This window comes from Saccostrea echinata, unplaced genomic scaffold (genome assembly GCF_033153115.1).
Source record: "Saccostrea echinata isolate AGI-Se365-2 ecotype Australia unplaced genomic scaffold, CSIRO_AGI_Sech_v1 ptg000001l, whole genome shotgun sequence".
Lineage (NCBI taxonomy): Eukaryota > Metazoa > Mollusca > Bivalvia > Ostreida > Ostreidae > Saccostrea > Saccostrea echinata.
In genome coordinates, this window is record NW_026889750.1 from 45,017,703 (window position 1) to 45,044,668 (window position 26,966).

General features: G+C 34.8%; 1 protein-coding gene and 1 pseudogene across 1 annotated transcript; both read left to right on the plus strand.

Moving 5' to 3' along the window:
- Positions 1-2,721: 2,721 nt before the first annotated feature.
- Positions 2,722-26,074, plus strand: LOC133179991 (solute carrier family 23 member 2-like). Its single transcript, XM_061314628.1, has 12 exons — positions 2,722-2,793; positions 4,328-4,442; positions 13,519-13,676; positions 14,034-14,122; positions 14,408-14,472; positions 14,800-14,981; positions 15,086-15,363; positions 15,660-15,913; positions 16,044-16,200; positions 16,368-16,484; positions 16,576-16,671; positions 25,784-26,074. Exons 1-12 carry the CDS (start codon positions 2,783-2,785, stop codon positions 26,050-26,052), a joined length of 1,791 nt encoding a protein of 596 aa, XP_061170612.1. The 5' UTR covers positions 2,722-2,782; the 3' UTR covers positions 26,053-26,074.
- LOC133181489 (uncharacterized) lies at positions 16,934-19,278 on the plus strand (annotated as a pseudogene).
- Positions 26,075-26,966: the final 892 nt, after the last annotated feature.

Genomic DNA, 26,966 nt, shown 5'->3' on the forward strand with positions numbered 1-26,966 from the left:
CAGAGAAACAAGTGTTGTTGGGAAAACTGATTACAAAAGTGCTCAAATAAAAAAAAAAGTGAGACACCCTACAAACAAGGAGTGGTGCTGGAGGAAGCTCAAGAGTCCTCTGTTCTGATGCCAGAAAAGTTAGAAGTTGGAAGATTAGTTAGAAAATCAAGGGAACCCACTCCTCTGCCGAAGAAAAATGCTGGAAATGAGAAGTTCCAGCAAGGTTTAAAAACAATTAACTTGGTGCAGGAATTTGTGCCAAAATCAAAAGTTTCCCAGACCATCCTAAACGATAGAGGAATTTTTAAGTTTGGGAGCCCGGACATCGAGGAGGTAGAGGTAGTGTGAATGGGAGAGATCTTACAAGTCCGTGAAAGGGTACATATCGATGCGTTCTTCAACAATAGAAAAGCTGTATTGACCACAGCAAGGTGGAAAGAAGTAGAAAAGGACATGGAGAGAGTTGAGTTGGTGGAAGATTTGGAAGAATGAGCAAATGGACATTTCTGTTGCATGAGAATAAGCTCAAAAGAGACTTTTTATGAATGAAATATATGGAGATAACGAACAGTATTCAAGCTATTTTTTATTTTATTTTATTTATTTATTTATTTGATTTCGATTGTAACTATAAACATTTCAAAACAAAAAAAAATATTTTTTTTTTTAATTTTAAAAAGTAAGATAATAAAAACACACATAGACACACATTTTTTATTATTATGTGGGTCATTTGATGATCAGAGATCATTCACCTAGTTAGTGACAAGGAACTCTTTTGTAGAGAGAAGATGACTTTTTGTCATTAGTAAATAAAAATCAAGTATGCCATTTAGTAAAGTATAGAAGTGCTGTTTATTCAGTGAAGTAAGATAGTCCATAAAGAGAACAGTCGGTTAGGAGGTCTGTTAGTTAGTAGTTCGTATAATAGTGATCGAGAAGGCGCTGGGAAAACTTAAGATGAGACGGATTATATGTGGCTGAACAAGCCTTTTCCTCCCTTTCTTACACTTAAACGTTTTAGATAAGTAAATCTTAGTAATAGAAAGGTGAGACAGCAGTCGGGGATAATTAAGGCAGCTAAATAGAGCCTTAGTGAGCTAAACTAAGATCTGAAATTATTACCCCGTCATAAAGTTTATGTAAGTCAACGTTTTTTATTAGCTCTGTGTATTTTTTTTTCTGTAAAAAAAAACATGACAAATAAATCTGCCATTTTTCTAAAAATCCTCTGTCGTGAAATAGTTTTTGTGATATTTGCCCGTGGTGAAATACCGGGTAGTCGTCAAACTATTCACCGGATGCATTCAATTTCCCTTACGTTTCAAGTAGGAACTTTTCTTGTTTTATCCGGGTCATGCTACAAGTAAAGTCTGCTTCGGTATAATAACACCTGTTTACTGACTATTCGAACAATAGTAAGTATATTGTCCCCTCGTCTCGAATCGAAGTGGTTGCTGTCTTGGGGGACAATAAACTTGCTATTGTCTTCACAGTCAGTAAATAGGTGTACAATATTTAGATTCTCAGAAGTTATCTGGGCTTTCACACGAATCACTTTTTAAGCAAGTAGCTCAATCTAAACTGAGGAATAATAAACTTATAATTACACAAGTATCTTCATTATTTTTGTAACATCTGCTCGGTAACACGTTACCTATTGTCGTCACGTACAAAACATTATTTCTTGTTTTGTTTTGAACATATTTTATTGACAGTATGTCAAGTGGATTGGACACAAGTTCTAAAAACTTAGATAGTCCTCTCCCATATATAAAATCTTAATAGCCATACAACATTTACAAAGATTTACAATTTTACAATATTATACATGAACGTAGAAGAACATAGACAATAGTTATTATTGCTAAGGAATATCAATTGATATAATGATGATTATAATGACGTCAATAACCATATTAAAATAGTTTCAAAAGGTAGTAAATACAAGTACATGTAAGTGTTAATTGAAACGACCAGTATCCTGAATAAATTTTTGAACAATACCAAATATTTTTTTCATTTTCCTGCAAAGATAATGATTCATCTCCCCATAGCAGTTTATGCACATTTAACATTTTTACATTATTAATTACAAGCAATGCATTCAACATTAAACGTCTAGCTTCAAGATAATTTTTACACACAAAGAAATAATGATGACTATCCTCCTTATATCCACAAGAACAATTTGGATTCGTTATAATGTTACATCTATACAAGTCATGATTTAAAATACAATTGTGCCTTAATCTTGTATGTAAAATGTTCAAATACCTTTTGCCGTGTGATAGATACTTGGGAGGCTTGTCATTATTATTATTTCTTATATAATACTACACCTTACGTACAGATAAGCGATTAAACCTCTACATAGGATTATACATATATACATGGACATGTTTCCATATCATTGTTTGTAAAGAATACTTTTCAGTTGTTTTTATTTTTAATTCGAAAAGAATATCTTTGCAATATTATACAAATAAATTTTACAAGTCATCTCATATAATATATGAGTATATTTAAAAAAAAAAGCAAGTAGGGGCAAACAAATAGCTAGTCAATATATACTTACTTCTATATGTATGAGCATACCAGCTGTATCGATAACTTTAGATGCAGCATTGTCTATTGTTAATCATGTAGATAAAACGACAATTTATGCAATCAGGATAACGAAGAGTCTTCATGACTTTGCATTTGATTGTTCGTCAAACTTAAGCAGTGTGAATGTAAGACTAATCAAAATTATGATGTGGTATCAATCGCATTCTTGTAACGAAGAGAAATGAAGCAAAGGTGAGAATATTACTTGTTATAATAGCAACTATTATTATTCTGATAAAAAGTCTTCGAGGTGTTCCAGTATTGTTTAGGGCTTTAAGCATAAGATTGACTTAAGAATTCTTTAATTTCTTAAGCATAAGATTGACTTAAGAATTCTTTTATTTCTTAAGCATAAGATTGACTTAAGAATTCTTTTATTTCTTAGAATGTTCCAAGACAGAGAAATATTGAGTGATTTTGATATTCGGCCAAAATTTTATTTGTTTAAACTTTATTTCCTTCGGATAATCATCATGATATGCAGTACAGGCATAACAAACAGGATTCGGAAACAAGTTCTATAACAACTTATATAATTAAACTCACAGTCATGTATGTATATTTGTCCTTATTGAATGACAATAAAAGTAGAAAAATTAAAATGCTAAAAAAGGTAGTCAGTGATCTTATAATTGAAGAGATATTATAATAAGAAATTGCATATATATATAGAGAGAGAGAGAGAATGGTTTTTGCATGAGTTTGATCAAGTGAAATATTATGGATTTACATATAAAAAACAGTGTAAAACATGAAGTATCTATGTGTAAAACATATTGTAAAATGAATCCCCCATGGTTTTTGGTTAGATATAATATTTTTTTAATCCAACTCGTTGTGTGTTTTTATCCCCTCGCTAAGGCTCGGGGATAAAAACACACAACATATTAAAGAATTAATTGAAACAAAAAAATAATTAAGCAATAAAAAGTAAGATCTCAGAACTAACGCTTTGAAAGAAAATAAGATATAAGAGGGATTCTATGAAACCAAAAGAATCAAATAAAAAAGTTATCATTGACTATCAAAATGTGTTTCTGAAGCGCGGATGCCTCAAGGAATAGTCAAGTTGTAATCGGGCAAATTTGACCTTAACCTTTTCCAAATGACGTTTTATCAGGGTCATTACACACCCTCTATCTTTGTGCTAAGCTATAAGCTTATAATGTTTCCTCGCCCCAGTTATGAAAAGATCTAAATGCTCATTACTTCATTTTTTTAAATTTATGGTTAATGTTTAATTTTTGTAAAGGCAAATAGGTAAAACAAAGCCTCCCTCCCTTCGCCTGGTCCTTGATCATGAAAAAAATTAAATACAAGACAATATATAAAATCAGTTTATTTTTTCACTTTTCATTGACAAATCACAACGTTTTACAAGGTACATAAAATAGATATTAGTAACAATGAAGGTGATATTGTCATCACTACAAATATTCCACCCTATATACACAGTACATGTAAATATCTCTAATAATACGTATCTTTCATGAAAAGGAGAAATATTTTCATGTTTTAAAATTTACTCGGTAAAAATAAATAATTATAACTTTAAATAAAAATTATACAATATATCCCCTGTACAATAAAGTGTTGCGTTAAACATATTTAATTGTATCACCAATGAGCGGTCTCTTCCGGTCGAATACTAGTAGACGGTAAACGGAACTTTTTTTGGCTTTGAGACCATCACAATAAAGGGTATAAACCTGTTTATTTTATAAAGCTCGGTGATGGCAAATGAAGAAGAATTGGACTCGGGGGAAAAGGTTGAAGATGCTGTCTTATTTGGTGTTAATGATAACCCCCCTCCACATCTGACAGTTTTGTTTGGATTACAGGTAGGTAAAGATAAATATGTATACCTTATATGTGTTTCAGTATAAGTTTTTCTTTTGTGACACTATGCAACTGAACATAGTAACCAAGTATCCAGCAAACATATAAACTCTCGTGTGTATAGAAACTTCAAGGCTATTTGATCGACTTCGTGAGCTCAAGAGAATCCTTTTTATCACAGAGTAGAGAAATACCGGCACCTTACGAACGAACGGAACTCGCCCTAACTTCCCGTATCTCGGTAGTCTTGCCGGGACCAGTTATTGCACCTACACGTAGTTTAAAATCGAAACAATTAAGTATATGTCTATAATAGAACGGATAGTTTTTTAATCACTTTGTAAAGGATAATTTCTCCTGTCTAATTTTCTGTAATCACTTACAATGTAATCAAAGGCGGAGAAATAGAAGAAACTACGCCATAATGCCTAAGCTTGATTGTCATGTGTCAGTGATTATATATATATATATTTATCCCATGTTTACCCCTTTATCCCGTGGATATGACTCATTGGATAAATTTTTCATAATCCACAGTTAAGTGCAGTTGTGACGTCACAATGGTTTTTTCGTTAGCGTGATGAAGTAAAATAAAGTGGAGTCCTATATAAAACAGTGTAAAACATTGGTTGTGAAGTATTAAACAAGGGATAAAAAGAATCTCCCATGATTTGCAGTTGAATATGAGTTTTATCCAACTCGTTGCGTGTTTTTATCCCCTCGTCAAGGATAAAAAACACACAACTCGTTGGATAAAAATCATATCCAACTAGAAATCATGGGAGATCCTATATTTATATTTATATATATATATATATATATATATATATATATATATATATATATATATATATATATATATATATATATATATATATATATATATAAAGCACTAAAAATGACCAACGACACGAACAATAATAATTGTCAAATTTTCGGGACGACCTGTCCCTTCCTCAGGACAAAGAAAAAAGTTAAGAAGTCATAAAAACAAAGGAAATAAAGAAACAGAAACAACTAGCACTACTAGTAAACTACCAAACACTAAGTATTTACAGTATTACATGTTTAATTTGAAGTTAATAAACAGTTGTGAACGAAGAAATCCGGAGCGCTATGAATTGCGTCCGGTGTGTCGCATAATATTTGGTCCGCCTCGTTTAAAGGTCCGGGCGGACCTAATACGATAACATATAAGGTCCGCCTTTTATAAGAAAAGGTCCGGCCCGTATAAGAAAAGGTCCGCCTAAGATTAAAGGTCCGGGTGGTGCAAAATGTTTTAATCTTGACTTAAACACATAAAATTAAAGAGAGTTTGTTTACATCATATGAAGAAAGATTAAGGATTTACCCTAGCTGTTGTGTTTATTTCTTTGTACAATATATCTCTTAGGGCAAGAATTGCTACTCCATGTTTAGTGTGCTTTTAGCAATGCCGTTTAGGGCAATGATTTTTAAAAAAAAAAAAATGTCGCATTTATTGGGCTTGTGTTTGTTTTTCCCCAGCATTTGCTTAGTGTAAATTAGGACGATTAAAGGTGTGAAATCTGCCGGTGTGTATAGGCAATAGAACAATGGGGGTGTGAAGTATTCGTATACCTGACAGGTACCCGCAGGTAGAGACCGCGGCAGATAGCAATGACAATGTAATGGTCATGTGTTTGTTTTAAATCAATAGATATGAATTCTCTATTTTAATAAATTATGCTGAAGAGCAAATTTTAATACTTTTATGATATTCATGCGTACACATCAAAATTGTGATATATATAATTATATATAGTCTATTTTTATTACAATATTTAAAGAAATTTCTTATTCCAAATGTAGAGTTTAACACTAAGACCGATAAAAAATAAAAGTATGTATATGCTTCCCTTTGGTTTTAACAATTAACTTGTTTTCAGTTTATAATCATATTTTGCGCTTTATTTGTGGAAAGGGTAATATATAGCCTAATGTTGTATTCGATCTATATTTACTGCAGAAACAAAATACATGTAATGTTAAAGCTTAAAACAGGTAACTCAATGTTGAAAATATATACATCAGATTTAAAGTATAATCATGGTTTGGATTTAATTCTTTCTTATAAAAAAAATCACTCTTCCTCGTCATAATGAACTACAAAAGAAATAATGTTTCATTTTTGTAATTTTTTTTGCCAAAAGAAAAAGAAATTACACATTTTACTGTGACTATAATAGACAGACTGGGATAATCTAGCAGGTTGTATTGCATGACCGATTAAAATTTGAAATCATTATTGTAAAATATTTTCTTTTATTACCGACATAAAGCATTTTGGGCAAAGTTGAATGTCCAGTTCTATATACAAGTCATTTATTTATCTCACGTCTGTATGAACGGGGGAAGGGGGAGGGAACATCAGTTGATCCTCTTCCTCTTTTGCGTATCAAGGAATTTCTATTTTCTAAAAAAAACTCGTTAAAATGGCAGGCGGACCTTAAAACGCAGTATAATAAAAGGTCCGTCCTCTGTTTTTCTTTTTCCCCAGATACATGTAGTCATTTACAAAGCAAAAATAATGGAAATGCTGTAAGTTCCTATTGTTTTTTTTTTCTTTGTTGGTTCGTGTGTTTTTCCAGGGTAAAAAGATAATTAGGTTTTTAATTTTAGGATGGACGCTAAATTAACTTAGAAAACTCTTGGAATGGCCTAATTGTGCATAAGAAATGCATATATACTACATGTAGTAGTGTACTTTTTTTCATTTATGCTGACAAAAAGACAAAACTTTAATATCAATTAATTATCCACTCCATGTACAATTGCAGGAGATGTGTCTAATGTATTGTATATCTATGTGCAACCATAAACATTTGTCTGAAGGGACCACAATTATATATTATTATTAAATTAGTAATGTTTATGACGTGCAACAAGAGAACTATAACCCCACCCCCACCCCCCATCACACACACATAAATAAAAAAGAAATAGCCGCTAAAAGTCGAAGAAAATCTAATTTAAACCAAAATCAAAATAAATATAAAAAATATTAACAAAAGAACACGACTTGGTGGTGTTTTATAAATTTTTATATCAGTCACGATCTCAACAGACATTTTCCTTTTTATATTAGGGGGAAATACATGTCAAGTAAAACTCCTCTGTAAATAGTATGGGTGGATAAGATTCTCCCTAGTAAGAAGGTGGAAAAGGAGAAAATTTTGTACTGAAGCGTACTGAGTATTTCCTATGGTGGATAATAAAGCCGGGTTGTTTCTTCCAAGCTCGCTGCATGTCATTTCCGAAATTTTGCATTGCATTTCCGACATTTTTTGTTTTCATTTTACAATACAATCAACACTAAGTCTAGTAAAAAATACAAAGTCTAGTAATAAAATGCAATAATTTCAATAATAAAACATGCAATTTTTGATCACCAAATTTTAATGCCCACTGAATTATATTTGTTTGAAAGCACCGAAAACAGAATCCGCTCAACTTTGATTACTTTATTCCCTCAAACATAGTTTCTGTATGTCATAAATTCTATCTAAGTTAACCTATCTGATCTCAAATTCAGTCTGATTATCTTGATTTGAAAAGATGAATAAAAATTCACAACTTACACTTATATGTGTCCGAGGATAAAATCTTCATAAGATTCTTTTAAATATAAGCAGAAAATATTATTTGGAAATCAATGAATTATTCTTGATTTATTCTTTAATTTTTTTTTATAAGGGAAATTTCAATTTTGTTTTCATTGCCGGAAAAGTACTTTATGATGATAAATGTCAGAGATGAAAATTTGAAAATGTCAGAAATGAAAACTACAAAATGTTGGGAATGAAATGAAAAATATTTAAAAAAAAATTCCGGAAATGAAATCCTATGCTAGGCTCATTTTCCAAAAGGGGCAGGGGTCTTTAAACCCAAGATCGTTTTTCCGGGAAAAAATATTAATGCGGGAGGAGAATCTACAACATCAGTACTATTTAAACTATTTGACATGTGTCAACAAAAAAAAAAAAAACAACAACAACAAGACCTTTTATAATCTTTTCCTTTTTGGGGGGGTGGGGGTGGGGGTGTTTTATTGCTTAAAATGTTCAACTCGATTGACTTAGGTTTGATTTTGCCAATTAATTCATATCTTCCTTCACCAGTGTTAACCCCGGGGTAATATCAAGTAGGAATGATATAATCTTTAGTCTTTAACTGGATAAGAAACGATGGTTATAAAAACTCATGGGATATGCGACTTCAAGTTTCGTCAAGTGAGACAATAGGCCTACCCCCAATGCACAGACATGTTGTTTTAACAACAACGGGTATAGGCTAGTACACCGTAACACAAGTCCCTGTTACAGTGACCCTCCAATTATTTCATAGTTAGGTACAATATGAATCGTAAGAATTATGCATAATTATTATTAATAATATAATGAAATATCTTTCGAAAGATATGAAAATTCTTTTTGGGAAGTGGAAGTCGAAAGTTGTTAGGAAATAGACTGTAATGAAATGATCATTGTTGGACTTACGAACACTATATACTGAACAATGTGCCAGTGAAGGTATGCGTATTATATATCTGTATTTTTTTTTTTTATTTTTTTTTTTTTGCAATGATAATACTGATATCACTTAAACTATAAAAGACACATGTCGTACATGATTTTCCCATAAGGTAACTCGATCAACAGATCTTTGCATCTTTATAATATTTTTTTTGTTTTGTGCACTACTTGACTACGACAAGGAGCAAACAGTTAATCAGTGCTAACATCAAATTTTGAATAATTTTTTGATAGATATTTTGAGGTTCTGTACTGAAATATATCATAGTATTAGAAATATAATTAATTAAAATTGATTAACGAAATCCAGCAACTAGCGAGATATCGCGAGACTTGATCCTGTTAGTATACATGTATATACATGTACCATGTGTACGTCCCTGGAACTCCATTTTGCTGGGAGGAACTATACCTTAAATAATTTAAAAAAGATTAATAAAGCTTATTAATTTCGAATCAATAAAGGAGAAAAATCTGCATATTAAACCGAAGGCGGACCTTTTATTATAGAGGCAGGCCGGACCTTATATGTTATCGTATTAGGTCCCCCCGGACCTTTAAACGAGGCGGACCAAATATTATGCGACACCGGTCTATCGGGTGTACTCTGGTGAAGTGCGATTTACATAATTGAACGAATTAATTACGACCAAGCAGTAAATCGCACATTGTCTTATTCTCTCAAAATAGCGTAACTATACATGATAAAAAGAAATTAAAGATAATATGGAAGGGCAATTTTAAAATATGAATTTGGATATATTATAAATTTGGAAATCTGATAAAAGAAATAAACAAAAATGTAAGCTGTAAATATTTGGGTAGGTTATTCCAAAATTGCTTATGCGAATTAATGGTAAAGTTTACACTATATAGAGAGAATGAACTTGTTTGTCACAATCCGGGATTGGGTCCAGTTCACGTTCATCCTGGTGAAGTCATTAAGTTTGTTAATACCATTAGGAAAATGTACGATTTACTGCTTGGTCGTAATTAATTAGCGATAATTAATTCGTTCAATTATGTAAATCGCACTTCACCAGAGTACACCCGATAGACCGGACGCAATTCATAGCGCTCCGGATTTCTTTATTTACAACTGTTTATTAACTTCAAATTAAACATGTAATACTGTAAATATTTAGTGTTTGGTAGTTTACTAGTAGTGCTAGTTGTTTTTGTTTCTTTATTTCCTTTGTTTTTATGACTTCTTAACTTTTTTCTTTGTCCTGAGGAAGGGATAGGTCGTCCCGAAAATTTGACAATTATTATTGTTCGTGTCGTTGGTCATTTTTAGTGCTGTATATAAATTTCCATCTGTGACCGTGTATCTACTTAGTAGATCCGACACTTAGGATATACAGTGTTGTTGGTTTTTAGTGCTTTATATATATATATATATATATATATATATATATATATATATATATATATATATATATATATATATATATATATATATATATATATATATATATATTAGTATGCGCTTTGTTCATTGGGTATTTCTAAAAATATGGTTTCCTGAATATTTATTTATAAATCTTTTTGAAATTTATGGATTCCCAAATATTGCCTTTCGAATGATTATGTATAGTTATGTGTATTTTTTTTATGTACGATTACATGATACCAAATAAATGATGTTGATGATAGGTGGAAAAGTTACGTTTTATAGCTTGGAAAAAATCTAAACTTACACCCTATATAAATCCGTGCAAAGGCAACAAGTTACTAGATGATGTGTTCATATAGTGTCTTGTATTAAAAGTGTACATTTATGTGTTTGTAAGAGAGAGAGAGAGAGCACAATGGACAATAAATTAGCATCGTTTTCCATAGTTTCAGAAAACAATCATTAAAAATTAGAAAATTGCTACAATCCTTTAAAAATTAGAATGGGCCAATACTTGCATATGCAATAGGTCGGGAAACATTTTTTTCCATATTGTATCTAGTAAAAGAAAAAGTAACTTCATAAAGAAGGAAGCCTTAAGGATGACTTAAGCCTTAACGGTTAACAAATGCTCGGCTGTCTCCGCAAACTTCGACTCTGCTGCCGAGATCATTCGGCAAACCTCGGCTGACTCCGTCTGTATGAGGTGCGAACCGAGCACTGCAGAAATTAGAAAGAAGGGGAGAAGAATACATACCAGCTGTAAAGCTTGCATGCAATAAAGATTAATTCTGTTAACAATGAAAATATAGAAACGTTTTTTGGTAATTGCTATAAAAAAAAGACTTGCATGTTTTTTCGAATTAATTACTGCCAATTTCAACTGTTCGTTTTGTGATATTTTTTTACGATTGAAAATCATGAAAAATTGTTAAGTCGTACGAAAATAAGATCATCAGAAAATTATCTCCCTTGCCTTGAATAGCATTTCAACCAATGAAATAATTGAAAATTTTCTCATCATGCAATTTCTACCAATCACAAAAGAGAGGAAGTGCATAGTCCGAAGACTGTAAAATACTTCAACTCTGTATACCGTCTTCCAAGGAAGACGGTAATAAGTGATGCATTCTTGGTGTACTTCCGTTGCGTTAACCTAAGGATTTTTCAACGCTTTGACTGCAATGCTGTTTAAGGATTAAATGTGGGATTCTTACGAGATGCAGAGTCAATCCGATATATATCTCATATAATGTATAATGCGGCATTTTTCGTGTGGAACGATTATTTTGGGGTTTTCACGATTTTTTCCTATGGTACACATGATGATGAATAAGTGCAATAAATATAATTTGTGAAAAAATGTCCAACAACCCCGGGGTTGAATATCGGGGGGGGGGGGGGTCCTGTCCACAAGTACCTGTGGTAGCGTCACGGTAGCGACTACGACAAGAAGTAGTTTTGAGGTATCTTGCGGGGATTTTATCTATTGAAATCTCAATAAAATTGAAGAATTAAATAATGTAACTGTGAATACAATAACTGATCCCCTTTTTTGGTTATGTTCGTTCGTAAGATGTAGCCTAGTAGCCTGCCATTCTGACCATTTAATTACATTTGTGTTTGTGGTATTTTTACTCTTGTCAAATTACATTCTTTTTTTTAAACTGATTTGCACAGTTGATATTTAAAAAGTGGTCCATTTTCGGGAAATGCAAAGTGCATTCATTTATGATGAGCGTTCGACTTTCCTATACGTGCTTACGGTCTATAAAAGGTTTTGAACTTTTAACATTTCAAGCTTTCCGCTTTCCGAAATATTTTGTTTTCAAATGATTATTTGGTACTTAGTATATACCGACATTATATATCGGTATATATTGCAGTGTGTTTTATTTTTTGTGAAATAATTACATAAATATCAATTAAACCTAAGAGCCAATATAGTATGTAAATAACTATTTTTGAAAAGATAGGTGGGATGGGGGAGTACGACATATATACATTGGTTTATTCGCAGAAACAGATATCATTATATAATAGATAACTCTAGCCAGTTTCAGACAAATTTGTACAATACTGATTAACTTAAAACATCACTAAACGCCCTGAAATTTTCTATAATTCACCGGGGGTGGATTATAAACATCGGGGGCGAGATCCTGTTCTATGCGTATCTCTTGTAAACAATTGGAGGCAAGCAAATGAGTTGTTTGTTGATATTTTATGAAAATCTGAGTTTTACTTTTATTCATTATTTATTGAATTCTAAACGGGATAAATTCGTTACACAGTCAGTCTGGGACCTAATACGGAGTCATCCAGGGTGTAACATGGATTTACGTATTGGGACTCGGTTGCGCCCAAACTGGTGGAACTAATAATATACCCCAATGTTTATATAATCCATAACCCCCCCCCCCCCCCCCTCCTCCAACGTGCATGTATTTACATTTTAAACTTCATGAAACTACCTCCCTGATCATTTAATGTAACATTGTAAAGCACGGTTCTTGCTTTGTGTGTAATTTACTTTTACGCAATTTTATTTTATTCATACTTGATTTCTGTCCTTGTCTAGAATTGTATCTCTTTCATGCCGCTCTGGGGACCCTTGATCGGAAATAAAATATTGTCTAATAAACTTCATGTATTAGTTATATTTCTCCTTCCAATGAAAATGTCATCAGACATTTTCAAACCAGTTTTGGCAAGATTGAATACATAAAATTTGAGGAAAAAAGTATAACATGATTTTTCAAAGTCAAGCGTGCAAAGGAGGTATTCTTGAAAAGGAAGCTTTTTTCTGTGATAAATGGCAGATATTATATGGTTTTTGAGCTTATATTGCTAAATATTGGCACGAGTTGGCTGTACAAATGCACGATCCATCGAGTGCATTTGTACAGCCAACGAGTGTCAATATTCACCAATATAGGTACAATTTATTTATTATATAACTAAAACATTTTTTTCATTGATTAATATTAATTATTTAAATTTTATAAATCAAAATTAATGAGATTTTTTTGGTATCGATATTAAAATCAAAACTGCAATATCATCGTCGATCCTGGAAGTTTTCAATATCACAACAATGACTCTACCAATCGTTTTTTATTATTGTAGCAAGCTCTGATGTGTATTGGGGGTTCGCTTTCTCTTCCGTATATTTTGACAGCTTTGCTCTGTCCGATGGATGAGCAGAATGTGAGAGCACATCTTCTCAGCATTACCATGTTCATGTGCGGGGTAGCAACTGTGTTGCAGTGTTTCCTAGGAGTGAGGTTAGAGTAATGACTTTATTAAGTGGTGTGATGTTAATCTTGACAATGAAATATGAAGATAACGAACAATAATCAAGCTCAAAAGTCCAAAACAATACAGATTGGGAGCAGAGCTAACACGGACCTCTAAAAACATCAGAGATGGGATCAGGTGCCATGGAGGAGTAAACATCCCCTGTTGACCTGTCAACGTAGGGATGAAAATGAAAAAAAAATCATCGATATATCTAAATATAAAATTGAAGGCCATTCCAAGAGACTTCTTCCTTTCATGTAGAAGTTTTTTTTAATAAATTCTGCTTATCCTTTCATACAGTTCTTCTTCTTGTTTTCAATTGCCTTTTATCTATTTTGTAGATTACCCATAATCCAAGGCGGTTCTCACACATTCGTAGCTCCAATTGTTGTAATGATGTCTTTAGAAAAGTTCCGATGTCAAGAAAAGGGTGCATCAATAATTAAGGGGAAAAAATTACTCATTGCTATGGGAGTTAACTATAAATGCACAAATCACTGTTTCCTTCAAAAGATGTTCTTCTGGAATCAGTTCTCGATAAAATTGCTTGATTGTTTTTATCTCCGTCTTCTATTTGAAAATTATATTTTCATTTACAGAAAAAATTAACCAGAAGGCCATTGTTCCTTAAACATACTTTACGTCAAATTCCATCTTTAAATAAAACAAACAAGTTATAGGTACTTAAACTTGTAATCCTTTCAATATTTGACAGCTGAAGGACTTGATGCGCAATCGAGCAATGATACGGTGGTTGATTGGACCGTCAGGATGCGTGAGGTATGTTGCACACTGCTGTCTGTTTATTTCCAGCATTTTTAGGTCCATAACTTGACAATAAATATCATCAATACATTTTCATAGCTATTATTTCTATATAAAATGATAAATAATTTTACAAAGCATAGTATTTTTTTCCATTTCCCTACAAATGAATTTTGCACTACATATTCATTGTTATTTGAATTACTAGTAATACACAAAAGAAGTTTTAGAATTTAGAGTAACTGAGTAATAAATGCATTTTCCATTGTAGTTTACAAAGCTAGAATTTGTCAATATTCAGTACCTTGATAAAAAACATAAGGAAATTTGAATGTTTTCCAGATACAGGGAAACCTGATCCTAGCCTCCCTGACGCAGGTGTTGGTTGGGAGTTTCGGTATCATTGGAACCATTTTACGGTTTGTCGGGCCTCTAACTATTGCTCCTACAGTGTCACTGATTGGTCTCTCTCTGTCACATGTTGTAGCCATGTTCTGTGAAACACATTGGGGAATTTCCATGTTGTAAGTTCCCGCATTATCATCCATTTTTCAAATGATACAATGCAGTATTAGATCTACTATGTTTTCAAGATATGACTGAAACCAGAAAATAATTTTCATTTCAGAACCTTATTTTTTCTACTATTGTTTTCTATATTTATCAACAAAGTGGAATTACCGATTCCTTCATTTTCACTCAAACGGAAGTGCCATACGAAGAAGCTTCCGATATTCCAATTGTTTCCTGTAGTGTTTTCTGTCGCCATTGTTTGGTTATTCAGTCACGTGCTAACTGTAACAGATGTCCTTCCTAGCAACAGCACGATTATAGAATCAAAAGCCAGAACGGACTCCAAAATGGAGATTATGACAAAAGCTCCTTGGTTCACAATTCCTACGCCATGTATGCATAAATTGATTTGATATTTCTGAATCAAAAATTAAATGTAATGATTTATCATTTGATTAAAAAAAAGTTTTATTCATAACTTAACTCGTATATTTTTATAATATATGATCCTAACTGTAAACACTAGAAAGGTAGACCTCATATTTTACCAGAGTATTCTTGTAAAATATTCAGGCATTAGTAGCATACACGTCTATTATATCAGACTAGTTTAGAGGTAAATGTTTATCTGTTTATCGCACCTAAAACAAAATGGTCACATAAATATTTTTAATGAACATCAATTACAGTTCAGTTTGGTATTCCAACAATAAGCATGGCTGGATATATGGGAATGCTGGCAGCAACAATTTCCTCGATAATCGAGTCAGTTGGAGACTACTTTGCGGCTGCGCGGTTATCTGGGGCTCCACTTCCGCCTGCGCATGCTATAAACCGGGGAATTACATTCGAGGGTGTGTCTAGCATAATTTCTGGATTGGTTGGAGCGGGTCACGCCACTACCTCATACAGCGGGAACATTGGAATCATTGGAATAACAAAGGTTGAGCAGGAAATTGACGTATTTATGAAGATAAGTTAAAAGAATACTCCCTTCAACTGTAATTCACTCAAAATTTCATCTTGAATTTACATCCTACGAGAACAATTGTGATGCTTTTCTCTATGGTTAGGTGGCCAGCAGGACGGTGTTTATTACTGCTGGCGTCATTCTGATGGTTTGTGGAGTGATAGGGAAGTTAGGAGCGGCCCTAGCAATCATACCGGAACCTATCATCGGAGGGACCCTATTACTGGGCCTAGGAATGGTGGCGTCCATTGGCATTTCAGGTCAATAACAATAACCAGATAGTAGGATGCTGGTTTATACAATGTGGACCTTATATGTAATCATTATAATTAAATCTATACTCCAGTCCATAACAGAATGGAGCTAAATCCTTAATTTTTATTCATCATTTCATTCACCCTGCATGTATTATCGTATTTCTTAACAGTCCTACAGTTTTGTGACATGTCCTCGACCAGAAACATCACCATTTTGGGAGTGTCTTTTCTAATGGGGCTTATGATCCCCGAATGGTTGTCTGAAAACTCTGAAAAAGTCAAAACAGGTTTGGGCTTATTTGAACTTGTTAATCATGTTACTAAGAACTCTGTATTTCATTAAATGAACAGATTGTGGAAGATGTAACACTTTTTTAGGTTCGGATGAATTGGACCAAGTGATTCGAGTTTTGTTCGGAACAGCGTCCTTTGCGGGAGGTTTCATAGGGTTCCTGCTGGATAATATTGTCCCTGGTATAGTCATTTTTAGAACTCTGTAAAATAAAAATGTACATACACAAATACAAATTAAACATCAAAACCTACAAAGACCTAAGACTGATAGCCATCTTTTTCTAATACGCTACTTATAAACCCTTGATCGATCCTATTTTCAAAATTGGGATTATGCATGCCATGTGGTCTTGAATCACTGCGTCACCGAGAAAACAAGATGTGTTTGTGAAACACTGACGCTCCCCTATGACAACTAATAGCAAATGCTAAAGTATCTCAAATGCAAGTCAAACCCAAAGGTTAAAGTTAAGAGATCAGAAATGTTTGTATCGAAAAAAGGTTTTCGCACAAGGAATACACATGTCAAATACGAGAGCCCTTGCATTTAGAAATGGTCAGGCACGAAGTAACGTTTTTGAAGGGGGGGGGGGGCAGCCAGAAAAAAGGTCAACTTCAATAAAAAAAAAAAAAAACCATTTTTTAAAAGAATTGTTAACTATGTGCATTGGCAACTATTTATTTTTACAACGTTTTCAACAAGTTTCGCTTCTGTTTGTTAGTTTCTGACACGTGTGTCGATCAGTTATGCTGAACCAAACTTATCTATTACGCTTTCATTGGTCAATTTAATTTGAATCGAGAAGGAGAAGGTAGAGTTTGCGAGGGAAATTCAAACACTGAAACAGCAAAGGCGATGAAGGAAGGATCAAAGTATTGATATCGTGGTAAGTGTTAATGATGATTTAAATAAATTATAATTCATTCTAATATGCATGTAAGTATTAATCACATCGCTAATATCCTTTATCCACCCTTTGCCTGGTTTTCTCAACGTGTTTGCCATCCCCTTAGTCATTTTACATGTATGTATCCTTTATCTTGCATTCCGGACAAATCCAATGGAAATGTTTTGTATAAAAAGAATTTCTCTCAAATTTTAACATGGAATCTAGAGAGAAAGACATAGCCCTGAAAGATAATGGAGCCGACAACACATTCAACAATACAGTAGAGTTCTTAAGAAAAACTTAGACACCACCGAAATATGGCTTAAATATTGCTGACTCGGCGTAAAACAATAATACTCAATCAAAAACTTAAACATTGTGAAAAAATAAAAGTATGTACCGGAGATCAATAAGGGATTTGTACATTGAAATGAACAAAAAAATCAGTGTTCAAAGAATCTATGCCAAATGTGAACAAACCTCGAAGTGGTGGTCAAATACAGAGACATGTTGAACATGCCAGAAAAGAAGGAAAATTTTTTTTATAATATTTGCAGTGAAAATATGGATGATGATGATGACGATTCAACGTGAGCAAAAAAAAAAACATAACAAAATATTTGAGAGTATATTCCTTGGAGCTGTCAGAAATGAAAACTTAAGTGTAAAGCCAGGTAAAAGCCTTAAGTTGTAAAAATAGGAAATCCATGAAATGTGACAAGTAGATTCTGATATCGTGCCTACCCATGTAGATAAGAAGACCTGCAAGTTATCAGCAACTACGAGAAAGCAATGCTCTAATATTTTCATCTGCACGACAACTGAGAAAATAAAAAAAATCAGGTCCATAAAAAATCTGAAATGATGAAATTAATTCTCCATTGGATGTACACTGCAACCAAGGAACAAAACGTTAAATAAAAGGGATATTCTGGTGGATTAGTACATCATGAAATTAAAATGCAAAAAGAACTTGTTCTTAGCATAAAATTTAAAGGGGGATATCCTAGCCTCTTTGGATGGATTTATCAGCGGAGAAAAATATCCACGCAAACGTTAAAAAATAATACAATGCAGGCAAAACTGGCAACACAAGTTTACAAATTGTTTTTAACACTTGATTCAGATTTCCTGCATGTTCTTTTTTTCCAACCACTGGTGTTAATGCCCCTTAGCTTCATACAATTACATGGTCTGTTACAAAAAAAAAACCTTATGGCTGGGGGTTTTATGTAAACTTTATTCTGCAGGATGTAGGCCTGTAAAACAGACAATCTATAAGTCCAACTTCATTGGGGATATCCACTAGAACATAACTTTCTCACTGCAAACTTCAGTGGATCCTAGGAAAAAAGTGACATATGTTAAATACTTCTCGCTCAACATGAAAAATTACAAAACAGTATTCTGAAAAGTGGCTTTAAAAAGTCAGAACAATGAACAAGACAGAACATGGGGACACTGGAAGTCTGTTATTAAGTGGGATAGAGATATCAATACTCGCCCAATCTGGCATGAAATCTCAGATGCATATTTCAACCCAAACAGTGCGGGAAAATGCGACTAGACATTTTTGACTGTTTTCAGGAATAAGAAGTAAGAAATATCTAATCTAAGATCAACAGGAGTGAATACATCTAAAATTATGATTTTTTAAAAATGTTTTAGAAGACAAAATATGCTTTAGAAGAAAATATGCTTATTACTTTGAAAGAAATCTGTAGGATCCATCAGAAAAGATATCCAACGGTTATATTGTACCATCTCGTATAAATTCTGACATTGTATAGAAAACCTCTTTCGTCAACAAATAGGGTTGTACAATGGATGTACCTCACATCCATCATACAGTAATTATTGTTCCATTGTTAATTGAGTCATACTGGACCATCACTAAAATGATGAACAAGTGTGAATGTTGTGAGAGAATGTGAGCAAAAATTTCATTATGTTACTTAATATGTCTCTTTTTCAAATAAAAAAAATGATGAACAAATCCTGGACGCTCGGGTTTGGGGAAATAACTAATAGGATCTTGGGAGTACCCTGGGAGGGCGCAGTCCGCTCGAAGTCCCGGGTGTGTGTAGCACACCGATGCCCCTGGGGAGGTTGCCCCATAAAATCTCACCCAGAATGGGTGCAGAGACATGTCGCTTACTATGAGAGTTGATTTAGATAGGCCTACGGAGACGTACGGTTTCAAGCAGTTTAATTCCCAGCTTCAGGAAGGACAGTCTATCCTGGAGGGGGTCGTTGACCGCATTCAAGAGGAAATAGGTCAGATTCAAAGGAATTTTTCCCAAGTTCAAGGTCACCTGGGTGCTATTAACAGCAGGGTAGACAGCCTTGGCCAAGACGTAGGACCCCTGCGTGGAGGTATATGTACATTAGAAGCCAGTTTTAAATTTCATATGGGGATTCTGAGAAGTGATTTGACATCTCAGTTGGGTTCCATGGAAACTTATATTGGGGTATAGGGAAGGGAAATTACTGGGGAGTGCTGATGTCTGACAAGCCTCAGTCATTTACTAAGCCACGCTGCGACGACGGTATCACTGTAAACTGGTGCAGCTAACTTCGGTAGTCAGAGCTCCTGCTACTATGGAGGGTTGTAGGACAGTCAGCGGCGCTAAGGAAAAAACAGTCATTTGTACCTGGAATAGAGGGTTGGCCTGGGGTACCTAAAGGTCACACGGTAATTAGAACCGCAGATACACAGCCCGATTTTTGAGTTTAATTCCCCCTGGTACTCGGAGTGCCATGAGCCGGAAAATTCTAGGTGAAATAAGTGGTTGAGTACAACGGGGATGTAAAATGGGGGCCATTCTACTCAAAGTTCTCCAAAATGGCTGAATACCGATCGCCTGTTTGCCCTGTCTAACACTGGAGGGGGTAGCTCTTAGATACTTTGATATCCTGTTTTGCAGGGGCGTTCTGTTACGTTTCCGGGAGGTCGTTCTACGGATGGAGGAGAGGTTCCGTAAGGACAGCCTTACAGCTGGAAAACTTCCGTAAGGACAGCCTTACAGCTGGAATTCAGGTTGATAGCCCAGAAGCCTGGGGGAAAACGGTAGAACAGTGGGGAGTTAGAGTCATGGGCACTCCCCAGAAGGCGTTTGGTGGCGGAACCTCGCCTGAAATATTCCAAGAACAGCTTATAACGGGGGTTGCTCTTGGCTGCAATGATGGTGAGGCATGGCAGCAGTTAATCATCCTCCCCCCTTGTACACCGAGTTCGTCGTCCACGTGCTGTTTGGTCAGTTTCTTCAGAACGGGACAGTGAAGGGGGGGGGGGATTTTCGCTCGCCCCTTGCTCATCGTCGTAAGCTCTCGGACTCCGAGTGCCAAGATAAGTCAGAGGAGCGAAAGAATAGATATCCTAGTGACTCCAAAGAGAGTAGTAGGGGCCGCAGCCCAATGCATAGACCTGTGAGGTTGAAATCATTGAATCCGAGGCGCTTAAAAGGTGTCAGGTCAGTTGTGTGTCATGACTGTAAGGAACAGGGACATACGGTGGAATTGTCTGCGTAGGAGCAACCCGGAGTCCCTGTCCTCTCGTCTTAAAAAAATCTTATGAAGAGACCAAGCCTAAGAGGCGTTTGTCTGATTCGGAGTGACCTTATCTGACATATTATTCCCTCTGTAAAGTGGGGGAGTCAAGATTTTAGCTCTGGTGCGTGGCTTGTCCCTTTACAGATAGGAGGCCAGCATTACTATCAAGGCTACTAAAGGCACAGCAGCTGACATTACAATTATCTCGGGAGAATTTCATCAGTCAATGAGGCCCCAGCCTGAGATAGTCAGAGATACCAATGTCAGACTAGCTGGTTAGGGGGCAGGTATGACTGTTCAATCCTTAGGGAGACTGAATCTGAGAATTAGGAATTATGATTTTGCTCACTTGATCTAGATATAGATTTCCTGCGTGTACATAGTGCCGAAGTTTCTTTTGAAGCGGGAACGCTCAAGGTCAAAGGCACAGAAACAACATTTAAGCTGAGTACTGAAGCGTTAGTTCCAGTACTCGATGTGGTGTCAACCCGCAGAGTGCGGGTTCCTCTGCACACTGCTCAGGTAACTGAATGTGATTTGAGCGTAGATATGCCTGACTTTATACTGGAGCCTGCCGGTATTTTTCCGCCTGGCATAGTAGCTTGGCGGACGTATAATGCCGCCAAAAATAGAGCTAAATTATGAGCACTGAACCTGACTGATAGAAGTTACATAATTAAGACAGGTACCAAAATAGGAGAAGTAGCCCCTGCTGTGTCAGTTGAACGCACCAACCCCACAGTGCGTCATTTGTCAGTTTAGGGTGGAGGACAGTTATGAACACATGGCCCCGCTCTTGGAACAGTAAGGGAAGAGTGCGCCTGCGGAGGTTTAGTTTTAGGTTGTATATCTAGTAAAGGAGTTTTCCGACGCCTTTACAGTAGATGACCTTAATCTTGGAAACTTTTCCGAGATCGAGCATCGTATTGACACCGGCGATGCACTCCCCGTTAAGCAGGCGGGGGTGGGGGTGGGTGGTCAAGATGGTGAATGCAGGAGTCATCCAGCCATCTTCCTCGGACCGGGCGTCAGCGCCAGTTCTGGTTATGATGAAGGATGGTAGTGTCCTCTGGTACGTGGACCACAGAGCCTTAAATAACGTGACTGTTAAGGACAGGTATATCCTTTGCCAATCGTCGAGGAGTGTATGGACACCCTAGCGGGAAACCGCTTATATTCTAAGCTGAACGCCCAATACGGCCTTTTGGCAGATCAAGATAGCTTTGGAGGACCGGAAGAAGACTGCCATCATAACCAAGTATGGGTTGTTCGAATTTACAAGAATGGGTTTTGGTCTTTGCAACGCCCCGCGACCTTTGCTTGGCCATCAACCTGGTGTTGCACAGGCTGAATTGGAAAATAACATTAGCCTACCTGAACGATGTTTTAGTGCTGGGGACTTCAGTACGAGCTCAACTAGATAACCTACGACAGGTATATGAGCCCTTTCGAGAATATGGCTTCAAATTTAAACCTCACAAGTGTTAGCTGTTCAAAAGCAAGGTCGAGTTCCTAGGCAGAACAGTAAGTGAGGAAAGAGTCGAGATGGTGAACCAGTACATCTAGGCAGTACGCGACTAGCCTGTACCGCTTGATATGGTTTTGCCGACTACCATTGCAGTTTTATTCCCCAGTTTTCTCGTATTGCTGCTCCCCTGTATGTGGTTACGGGAAAAAGTGGTTTCCGGTGAGGAGATGAGCAACGATATGCCTTTGAGGAACTCCTTAGGTTGATGACGAAGCCTCCAGTGTTAGCAATCCCGAACAGTCAAGGTCACTTTATTCTGGGCACTGATGCCTCAGATCATGCCGCAATGTGAGAAAGAAGTAAGAATCGGTCTGGAAGTTACACCGGATCGGGTGTTATAAATACAGGCCAAATCCGGCACAATGTTCGCAGTAAAGTCTCAGAATGTTCAAGGTGATGCAACAAGATAAGCTCAGCATCCCCTTTCGACCGGTCACACCCGCTGTGTGCTCCTTGTCAAAATCCGTAAACAATTCAGCGTGAAAATAATGGCCAAGCAATTTGTATGAAAAACGTCCATCAAAATTCGACTTAATGATAGATTGTATTTACTAACAAGGTCATTGCATCGACCATAGAATTTATGAAATTTTGACTTTAAACAAAACTGTCAGTATTCTTGTTTCATCAACGTATTTGTCAATAGCTTGCCTCGTTTTAGAAATTGTTCGTACATAAATGTAGAGCATGCTTTTGCGTATCTAATCAATTTGGAGACATACACTCCATATGCAGATGATAAGAGTATATTTCTACATAGATAAGGAAAGTTGAAGATAGAAAAGTTGAAGTCATCACGTTTATCATAAAGTTTTGCTGTTAGGTTACCATTCACTTCTTTTTCTAGTGAAATATCAAATTAAGAAACAGATGTGACAGACTTTATGTTATCTTTTATTTTGAATTCAAAGGGATATATCGAATTAAGGTAGGAATGAAAATGTATTTTTCTAATTGATAAAACATTGTTGATATATATAAATGTTGAATTGAAGGCCATAGCAAGAGACTTCTTTTCATGGAAGAGTTTTAGAAAAAATGCTGCTTCATTTAAGGTATGTCACTCGTGAAATTTGTTATATCAAGGATTTTTTGAGAAGTATATTTTGGATAAGTACTCATATAGTATGGCTCAAAATTGCAGAGAAAATGGGGGGTCAGTGTGCATCTAACTGAGGTACGGTACAATTAAGTTGACCTTTTTGCACTTAAATTGTAACTCTTTGGTTAATCACTTTAACCGTTATCATATTTTATAAGATGTAACCATGGAAATAAACATAATCTTATTTTACGTAAAATAGTTTGAATAATATTTATCATTGAACAAATCATGCAAATTAATGCGCGTAAATTATTGTGTGACCTTTTTGCACTAAAAAGTCTCATATTTGGGGTATTAAAAATCTAAATAGGCAATAGAATATTTTCATGTATCAAACTTTTAACGACTTAAGTGCTGATCGGTCCAAAGTATCGAGTAGTTTAAAATAATGAAAGAAAAAGTTGGGGTCAGTGATGTAAATTTTGAAATATTGGTCAAAATATGCGATTTTCAGACAAAAAACTGTGTAAATTTTATCTCGACTTCCTTAATATATGTTCATTTCTTGGCAATGTTTGTTGAGCGAAGGTGTAAATTTTGTTATAAAAATATAAATTGAGACCTATATTTAATATTCCAGGCATATCATAATGGAAAATATTCTCTGAGTAAAAGTATGTGAGGCTAAAGTTCCAAGATATTAAATTTAATAAATGTGTAGATTTGCAGAATTTTCTGCTAAATATCCTTCCGCCACAAGAAATAGTCCCTTATAAATCTTGCTTCTTTGTGAATTTTTGAGCAGTTTTTTAATGGAATGTTGAACATTTTACATTGTTTAATTTCAATATGTTATAAAGTTTGAATTGTAATAAATAGTTTGTAAGTAAGAGGTTCTGACTGAAATTTTCTAAAAGGCTGACGAGTGACATACCTTAAATACAAAAATAGGTCTGCTAATGACAGGGCGCAATTAGTACCAATGGGAATTCCGACAGATTGTTGGAAGACTAGTATACTAATATATTATTACATAATTTTTAAAAACATACATGTGATTAAGCATTTAGCCATTATGTCCCGCTACCATAGCTTCTTTTATTGGATCCATTTTGACATTTTCGCGCGATTTCGTGTTATCAGCAACATTTTTCTCATTCTGCGTACATGTTATCTTGATTAAAATAAAATCAACCAATGAGAGCGTGTAGATCAGTTCGGTGCAACATAGCTGAGAGGCACGTGTCACAGAAGAGAAACTTGGTTGAAAACGTTGTAAAAAGCTAATTAATTGTAGTTGCCAATGCATAAAGTTTACAGGTATTCTGAAAAAATATTGCCCTTTCCCGATCGATTGATATCTAGAATGCTAGAATTGACTTTCGATAAAAACGAGCTGATTTAGCGAAAATGTGCTTTGATTCCTCCCTTTTAAAGGTGCATAGACACAGATTTGAAGTATATATTTTCTCAAATTTTCTGTATAATATCACAACTTATATGTTGCTATAGCATTTCACACGAAAATAAAATTAAAAACTTATTTAATCTGGAATTTATTGAAACTACGAATTTCGGGAGGCGTTTGATTAACACATCCTTGCACTTTCACAATTTTTAACTTTATCCTTAATACTTAAGAAAAGTAGCAATTTTGTTGTGTATTAATGAATAATATTACATCTATAATCCAGAAAATTCAGAGTAACAAGCAAAACCCACCTCACTTAAGTATTGTCAGTCCGTGCTCAATGTTGTGTAGTTGTGTACAGAGTTTAACAAATTGAATACACCCGTGAAACGTAAACTGTTTTTGTAAACAGGGCACGAGCTCTGTTGTTGTTAATGTTTACGTTTCACCGGATGTGTTCAATTGTTAAACTCTGCACACATCACTGAGCACGGACTGACAATACTGGTGAGAGGATTTTGCTTTCTACATTTCTACTCTGAAATTTCTGCATTACAGTTTTAATATTTTTCATTAATAAACAACAAAATTGCTACTTTTCTAAAGTAATAAGGATAAAGTTAAAATTTGTGAAAGTGCAAGGATGTGTCTATCAAACGCGTCCAGAAATTCAAAGTTTCAATAACATCCAGATAAAATAAGATTTTTATCAAATTTTCGTATGAAATGCTATAGCAACATATAAGTCATGAAATTATACAGAAAATTTTAGTAAATATTAACTTCAAATCTGTGTCCAAGCACCTTTAAGCAGATCAGAGGATTTTATTTTGATTAGTTTTTAATAGTATGAACTTTGATTTTAGGATCCAAACATGAAAGAGGCATCGACAGATGGGTGAAACTTTCTAACAATACAGAATCCGAACCGGAAGCAGACGGAATATACGAATTACCTTTTATTACCAAATACATCAGACGAATCCGATTCTGCCAATTTTGCCCAATATCTCCAACTTTCGTAAAATTTAGGAAAACATATCTCAAGATTCCAATTCCTCTAGAGGACAAAGACTCGAAATCAGAAAGAGAGAATTGTAAGAGAAGTCTAGATGATTTGTATCCAGATGATTGATTAAAAAGCAGTTCAATTTAAATAGTCAGTGTCAATGCTATTTTTCATTAATTGATGTAGAAACAGTTTTAAAAGGAAAAGCCCGCGTGGCGCAGTGGTTAGAGCGTTTGCTCTTGAGTCGCGGCGTAAGGAGTTGATCCTAACGTAGCGGGCTCGAATCCACTGCGGGACGTGGAAATCGGTCCGTGTAAACCGAGGTCCCGTGTCGCAGTAGGTGCTGGCACGAAAAAGATCCCTCACTGCTCAATGGCCCTAAGTGCCGAGTATAGGTCAAAATTTGCAGCCCTCTACCGACAAGTGGTGGTGTCTCCATATGAGTGAAAAATTCTGGAGAGGGACGTTAAACAACAAAAACGAACAAACAGAAGGAAAAGAAAGAAGAAAGGAAATCTTTTTTTTTTTTAAAGAAGATCCCTGATTCATTCATTTTCGGTTTAGTTTTTTTTTTTTTTTTATTTGCTGTAAAAAAACAGGGGTTTGTAAATCGTACTTTAATATTTTTATAATTTTTTATATAAATGGAAAGCATATGTGAAGCATAACGTTCAATTTATGGAACCACATTTTGTTTGACTAGGAATGACTTTCTCTTTCCTTTCCTAAACATGCAGCAGCAATCAGGAATTTTCGTGTAGCAAGTTTATGTACAGTCATTCTCGTTAATATAACTTCAACTGAAACATCTCTATCGCTTGTGTTTATTCTCTCTCATGGAAAAGGGATGAAATTAGACGCTTGGCAATAAATGAATTAGGGGATATATTCCCAATAGAAATGTAATACATCTCCTTCTAGTATCAAATCATTTTAACTGCCAAAATACAGATTGAACAGTGTTTTCCACGTGTCGCTAAATAAGCTAATGATAACGAGTCAATTTTCTCCGTTTTGTGAAGATTTGTAAACATGAATGT